Source organism: Sardina pilchardus, chromosome 21, assembly GCF_963854185.1.
Source record: "Sardina pilchardus chromosome 21, fSarPil1.1, whole genome shotgun sequence".
Classification (NCBI taxonomy): Eukaryota; Metazoa; Chordata; class Actinopteri; order Clupeiformes; family Clupeidae; genus Sardina; species Sardina pilchardus.
This window is the reverse complement of record NC_085014.1, coordinates 22,309,715-22,317,214: the sequence shown is the minus strand read 5'-3', so window position 1 is coordinate 22,317,214 and position 7,500 is coordinate 22,309,715. Positions and strand designations below refer to the sequence as shown.

Sequence of the window (7,500 nt, the reverse complement as noted above, 5' to 3'; positions counted from 1 at the left end):
GCACACACACACACACATACGCACATGCACACACACACACACACACACACCCGCACAAATACACACATAACAGTACACACACACACACACACACATTTCTCAATAACCCTTCTCCCAGGCGAGATATCTGTTTATCAGCCGCTCCTGCTCCTCTCTCTCATTCTGTCTGTGTGACCTCCCCAGTGACCCTCCCCCGCTATCTCCCCCCTCATCCTGTGGACGACTCACTCGCCCCGCGTCCCCCCTCTCCTCTCCTCTCCTCTCTCCCCTGCTCCTGTCCTCTCCTCCCCTGCTCCTCTCCTCTCTTCTCCTCTCCTCTCCTCTCCTCTCCGTCATCATGCCCGCTCTCTGGTAAGGCCGCCGGATTAACGGCAAACACGAGCTACTGTCCAGATTTGATAAAGAAACACTGTAAAAAAAGGGGGCTGATGGACCTTTCCCTTGTTTCCATTCTACAGCAGAAGCTTCTCCGCTGCGATCTGATTGGGGTTTCATCTGTGCGTCTCCATCGGACCCTTTAGTTGCTCCGGCCAACCACTACAGGCAGCGCTACAGTATGCTTCCGCAAAATAGATGGTTGGGATCAATAAATCCTTTACTCCCGGCTGATTGTGAGAGATACTCTTGTGTTTACCTCTGACCAGAGGGGCCAGGGATCATCTCCGCTGTTGTGTTGCTCTGTTAGACCCTTTATTATGCCATTCCTCAACATGTCACACAGGAACGGGGCATTAGGCATTAGGCTGATCTCACATTCTCACACGCTGGTCCAAAGCCCAGCGTGATCCTTCAAAACCCCCCTGCACTTCACAATGCATTATTTGGTTGCGAAGCGTGGTCCATTTAGGTAATTAACATGAGGAATATCGCATTTGTCAAGGGGTCGCGCTGTGCCTAGAACATTCCGACACGGCTGGTTGGCTCGCGTTTCCGAGGCGGCGGCTAATTTCTCAATATTAGGACACCTAGGAAGTCCGACTGCATTTTGTTGACCGCATTAGCGCTGCATATCAATCCCCCCCCCCCCCCCCCCCACCCCGTGCTGTCACTTCCACTAACTATGCGGCAACATAACGGAGCTGTAGAGGGTGATTAAAAGACGCAGCGCACGGTACTGATGTTTTAGGGTAGATTGGATGGACTGGAATGGCCATAACTTTAAAATGAATAAGGCACACGGTTCCGCTGGACATCTGTGTTGGCGTTAAGGGACCTGACAGGTCTGAGATGCTTTACAAGCCCTTGGCTACAGCACCTGTGCGAGGCTGCGACCAGGCCAATATCCGTTCTGGCACCGGCACGGCCTTGCTCGGCCCACCAGATGGATGTCTCTCCGAATATATCTTTGCTCGTAGTGCATATATTTGTCTCATCAGTGGCTCGGTGAGATTCACCTCCATTCATCTGCGGTATGATCATACAGTATGTTTTGGTTCTCAATGGAGCACTGACTGGGCATAAGTAACAGGCCATTTGGAAGAGCAGTCTCAGCACTACAGACACACAAACAGGAGCATCGGCTACATCCAGATACAGCGCGCTTATCAGTGATGCAACCAAACGAAACAGGGAAAAATGCCTATCGATGTGCCCGAGTCTATGTCAAAACAAGACTTGTTGCTAATTGTTTTGTCGCTCCGAGGACATCATTTATTCATACATCCTGTTTCATCAAGGCCAAGTGCCAATAACCACAGCCATCTTATGTCTATCAGATCAACATCCTTCAACACAAATTACTTGCGGGGTGATAGTCACGAACATAAAACATTTTTATGACATTAGAACTCACTGTCTCCTCTCCTCCTCTATGTCAACTCTATGTCATGTCTGGGTGCCTGTATGGATATTACTGGACGCTCATGTGTGGCGTGTAGTGGGTGACTGTATGGATATTACTGGACGGTCATGTGTGGCGTGTAGTGGGTGCCTGTATGAATATTACTGGACGGTCATGTGTGGCGTGTAGTGGGTGACTGTATGGATATTACTGGACGCTCATGTGTGGTGTGTACTGGGTGTCTGTTGGGTGTAGTGTCAGGTGTGGTGTGTACTGGGTGTCTGTTGGGTGTGTGTCAGGTGTGGTGTGTACTGGGTGTCTGTTGGGTGTGTGTCAGGTGTGGCGTGTACTGGGTGTCTGTTGGGTGTGTGTCAGGTGTGGCGTGTACTGGGTGTCTGTTGGGTGTGTGTCAGGTGTGGCGTGTACTGGGTGTCTGTTGGGTGTGTGTCAGGTGTGGGTGCCCACCTGTTCTGGACCATGATCATGGCCACCCAATCAGAGGGGTACACATGCTTCCGATTTCCAATCAGATCTTTAAACAGCAGGAACGTCTCCATCAGGAAGTCCTACCAAAATGACAGATACATTAATCAATCCGTGAGAGAGTGTGTGTGTGTGTGTGTGTGTGTGTGTGTGAGCAAAACTGTGTCAACATGGTGCATGGTCTTGAATGTGTGTGTATGTGTGTATGTGTGTCTATGTGTGTGTGTGTGTGTGTGTTTAGACCAGAGCAGCCCAGCTCTATATGGCTCTGGGTCAGACCATAGTGACTGGTCACATCATATAATAAATGTGTCGCTGTGCTGTGTGTCACAATGTACTTGTGTAACAGTTTGACTCTACACCTGCTATTGTGTTTGTGTGTGTGTATATATATGTGTGTGTGTGTGTGTGTGTGTGTGTGTGTGTGTGTGTGTGTGTGTGTGTGTGTGTGTGTGTGTGTGCGTGTCTCACCACCAGGTCTGTCGTCCCTGTGAAAGTCTCAATGTAGCGCGAGTAGTGACGGTCATCCATCTGGCTGAGAATGGCCGTCATGCAGGCCACCACCCGAGACTAGCAAGACAGAGCGAGGGACAGAGAGAGAGAGAGAGAGAGAGAGAGAGAGACAGAGAGAGAGAGAAGAGAGACAGAGACAGAGAGAGAGAGAGGAATGAAGGGAAGATGGGGAGGGGGGGAGAAAGAGAGGATGAGGTCAAAATCAAAGTCAATCAAAGTTATTAGGGAGCGCGCAACATAAGGGCCGACAAGAATTCCAGAGCGCTCCTCAACAGGGGCCACAACCACAGAAGGTGACACACTTCTTTTGGAATCATCCCTCAATCATTCAAAATCTATTTCTATCTCTCCTTTCGGTGTGTCTCTTTCTCCTCCTCCTCCTCCTCCTCTGTCTCTCGCTCCACTCCTCCTCCTTCCAGCAGTGAGCTGTGGGAGAGGGCTGCAGCAGAGATGGGGGGGATGATGGGGGGATGATGGATGAGCGGCGTGGAGGGGTGGAGAAGTGATGGATGACAGATGGATGTTTGCTGACGGATAGATAAACATCATCGCTCAGACGAGGCGTCAAGAACCTGACCGCATTCTGCTGATCAGGGAAAGGTCTATGTGTGTGTGTGTGTGTGTGTGTGTGTGTGTGTGTGTGTGTGTGTGTGTGTGTGTGTACACGTGTGTGTACACGTGTGTGTGTGTGTGTGTGTGTGTACATATGTGTGTACACGTGTGTGCATCTGTGTATGAGTGTGTGTGTGTGTGCGTCTGTACGCACGTGTGTGTATCTGTGTGTGAGTGTGTGTGTGTGTGTGTGTGTGTGTGTGTTTGTGAAAGCGAAAGGTGGTAGGGTGACGCTGTGACGTCTTTTATGGCATTTGGATGCCAGGGTTATGCGCTGGGTCCTCGTTCCAGGTGACTACGAATTGCGGCTGGCTGTTGAGGTGCCCGATTAATACCTTGGCCGTGCCAAGTGTACTGTACCATAAACTCTGTGCTGCGCAAACAAACACAGCAACATTCCCACCAACTCCACTGCAGCATATGAAATATTCAAGGCACCTACTATTAGTCTCTTTAGTTTATTTATTTGCACATTACTTATTCACTAGATTTCTATTTATGATTCTCAAGGTCCCACAAGCACTCGCAAACAAATCAAGTACAATTTTAATTTTAATACAATCTGGGATAAATCCTAATTTACTGAAAAACAAAGTGTAATAAAACGTAAAAGGACAATTTGGTACAAACAGTATGTACACAAAATGAGGCCAGCAACACATCCATCCATTTCTCTTTGTTATTTTCCACACACTGGGTTCTGCCTTTGAAGCGACTCCAAGGGGATGACAATGGCTGAGAATAGAACGCCACCGCTTCTTGTCTTTGGCACTTAGACTGTGATTAGCCTGACTGAGCGCCAATCAGGGAATCAGTTTCCTGAATCGGGCAAAGGCAGTGGAGTGTGTGTGTGTGTGTGTGTGTGTGTGTGTGTGTGTGTGTGTGTGTGTGTGTCTGTGTGTGTGTGTGTGTGTGTGTGTGTCAGTGTCTATCTCTCTGTTTGAGTATGCGTGTGTGTGTGTGTGTGTGTGTGTGTGTGTGTGTGTGCGTGCGTGCGTGAAGGGGTTGGGGGTGGGTGGTGGGGTGCAGTGAGATGCCAAATGAGTCACATCCCCAAAAATCTTGCCTCCTCCGAAAAGTGCCAAGTCGGCACAGCAGAGCAGAGCAGAGCAGGAACAGAGTAGAGTAGAGTAGAGTGGAGTAGTCTCCTCCTGCAGATGAGTGTCATTCTGGCCTGTGATGGATGGAGGGGAGGCTAATGGCAATGGCGCTTCAAGCAATCAGAATGGATATGTGAGCGTGTGTGTCTACTGGTAGGACTTCCAGCTGAGCTGCCTGGCAATGACACCAATTTTACAAAAAGTGTGTGTGTAAGAGCGTATGTGTGTTTGTGTCTTTGTTTGTTTGTGTGTGTGTGTGTATGTGTGTGTGTGTGTGTCAGGGGGAGTGCATCTTGTTCTCAAACATTTTTTTCTCTTTCATTAAAGAGACCTCATCTCACTCATAAGTGAGTTATCACTCAAAAAGCACTTTTTAGGAACTCCAACACACACACACACACACACACACACACACACACACACACACACACACACACACACACACACACACACACACACACACACACACACACACACACACACAGACTGTTAAAAAGACATCTATAAAAAAAAAAACACAACTCCTGCAACAACGCTCTGACTTTGCGGAAAGGGCTCGTTTTCATGCATCAAACGCGGGCGCATCCATCAAAAGGCGGCGCGGCCGTATTACTGTAAGTAATCTGCGGCGCACTCATTCCATTTCAATTAATCTTCCGCGCGCGCGCGAGCCCAGCTCGCCTCTGACAAGTGACTCTGGCTACGCTGCTCTACGCAAGAAACAAAAACTCACCGGGAGGCTCGCGGGGAGGCTGAGGAACCCATCTGTACCGCTATGCTGCTTAGTGTTTTTACTCTGTGTGTGTGTGTGTGTGTGTGTGTGTGTGTGTGTGTGTGTGTGTGTGTGTGTGTGAGAAACAGAGAGAGAGAGGGTAAAAAGTGCATATGTGCAGGATAATGAGAAAGCATGTTACATAAATCATAAAAGAGAAAATAAGTTAGACAGACAGATAAAGTGGAAGAAAGATAGAGATAGAGGATTGTGTGTGTGTGCGCGCGTGTGTGTGTGTGAGTGTATGTGTGTGCACATCTAAGAGCATTTCAAATTGCTGAAGTGAGCTGGAGAAACAGGGAACAAAAGGCTATGTGTGTGAGTGTGTGTGTGTGTGTGTGTGTGTGTGTGTGTGTGTGTGTGTGTGTGTGTGTGTGTGTGAGTGAGTGTGTGTGTGTGTGTGTGTGTGTGACTGAGAGAGAGAGCGAGATTGTGAGTGTGTGTGTGTGTACACATATGGATGCTTGTGAAAATGTGCTGACTCCGGAGAAATCATTTCTGGTTGCGTTCCCCGCGATGACATTTCCTTTATCGTTATTTCCCCCCCTCGCTACTGAGCAGCTTTGTGTGTGACTGCACGCGCCGACATCAAAGCTGTCTGGGCACATTCACTTACACAAGCACAGCACAGGGAAATTACAGTACAGCATCTCTCTCTCTCTCTCTCTTTCTCTTACTCTTTCTTTTTCTCTCTGTCTCTCTCTCTCTCACACACACACACACACTCCTCCACCAGCTCTCTTTCACATACATACAAAGTACACACTCACACATATACGTATGTATGTATGTATGCAAGCACACTCACAAGCATGCACACAACACACAGTCTCTCTCTCTCTCTCTCTCTCTCTCTCTCTCTCTCTCTCTCTCTCTCTCTCTCTCACACACACACACACACACACACAAACACACACCAACTGACTCATGTACACATACAGACACAGTGAAATGAGCAGTGCAGTCTGTTATGTAAGACTGAGGTGAGGGTGACAGACCTCTGGCCCTGAGCTCTCTCTGTATGTGTGGTGGTTAGTAAGAGATTAATCAGGATCACACACACACACACACACTCTCTCTCTCTCTCTCTCTCTCTCTCGCTCGCTCTCTCTCTCTCTCTCGCTCGCTCTCTCTCTCTCTCTCTTATGGGAACACACACGCAAAGTCAGGAGAAGATATTAATTCCCAAAGCACACAGAAGAACAAATGCAATTCCGTTTGAAATCTTCCAATGTACCCTAAGAGTCACACACTGATCTGCACACACATGCATATCTGCATCTGCATCTCTCTAACCCATTTTGTTTATCCCTCTCTGAAATTATTTTGTTAGCTTTTAATGAACTCACACATGTAGAGGTACACACACACACACACACACACACGTACGTGGAGGCACACACACACACACACACACACACACACACCTAATCTGTTCTAAGTGACAGATCTAATTAAAGTGAGCTACTTGTGAGTACTAAGCAATAGAGCTTATTGGTAGAACATTACACCCAACAGCTTGAGAACATATCCGCTTAAAATTCACCCGCAAAACCATACACACATAAAACATTTATTACAGATATGCACTCTTCCCACAGACACACTCTCTCTCTCACACACACACACACACACAAACACACAAACACAAACACACACTCACTCACACACACTCTCTCTCTCTCTCTCTCTCTCTCTCTCTCTCACACACACACACACACACACACGCACACACACGCACACACACACAAACACGCACTCACTTACCCACTCACACACACTCACATACACTCACGCACACTCACACACACTCATGCACACTCACGCACAACTTTGCTGCCATTATGAGTTGACATAATGACACTTCCATGGACTACTTGGAGTCCTTTTCACTGCCTTGGCAGCTGCTAATGAAAGCGAGCAAGGCGTGCGTTTTAGTTTTTGCCACAGTGGGATATCAAAGCCTAAAAAATGCCATTAAACTCATCCGCTGGAGTTAATAATCATCTTTCATGTCCACTGAGCGCTTTTGCTTGGAGCTTCGCTTGAGCACGAGCGGCGGTTTGTGCTGTGCATGCTTAAGGGTTTTCAGAACAAGCACAGACCTCCAAACGATTCATCACAAGACAATGTATTCTCTCCATCTGCTAAGTGCCAGCTTTCAGTCTCTTGCTCTCTCACACACACTTCCTTTTTCCCATCAAACTTTAATCACCCACCCATACACACACAATACACAT

The 7,500-nt window shown here is 47.9% G+C and overlaps 1 protein-coding gene across 1 annotated transcript in view; it reads right to left on the bottom strand.

The window, feature by feature from the left end:
* Positions 1 to 7,500, bottom strand: part of LOC134069448 (dedicator of cytokinesis protein 2) — a 106,602-nt gene that overhangs the window by 19,407 nt on the left and 79,695 nt on the right. The window contains exons 27-28 of the mRNA XM_062525413.1: positions 2,735 to 2,833; positions 2,246 to 2,346 (exon numbers count right to left, since the gene is read on the bottom strand). Coding sequence (XP_062381397.1) covers positions 2,246 to 2,346; positions 2,735 to 2,833 — 200 coding nt within the window. The remainder of the gene's footprint in view (positions 1 to 2,245; positions 2,347 to 2,734; positions 2,834 to 7,500) is intronic.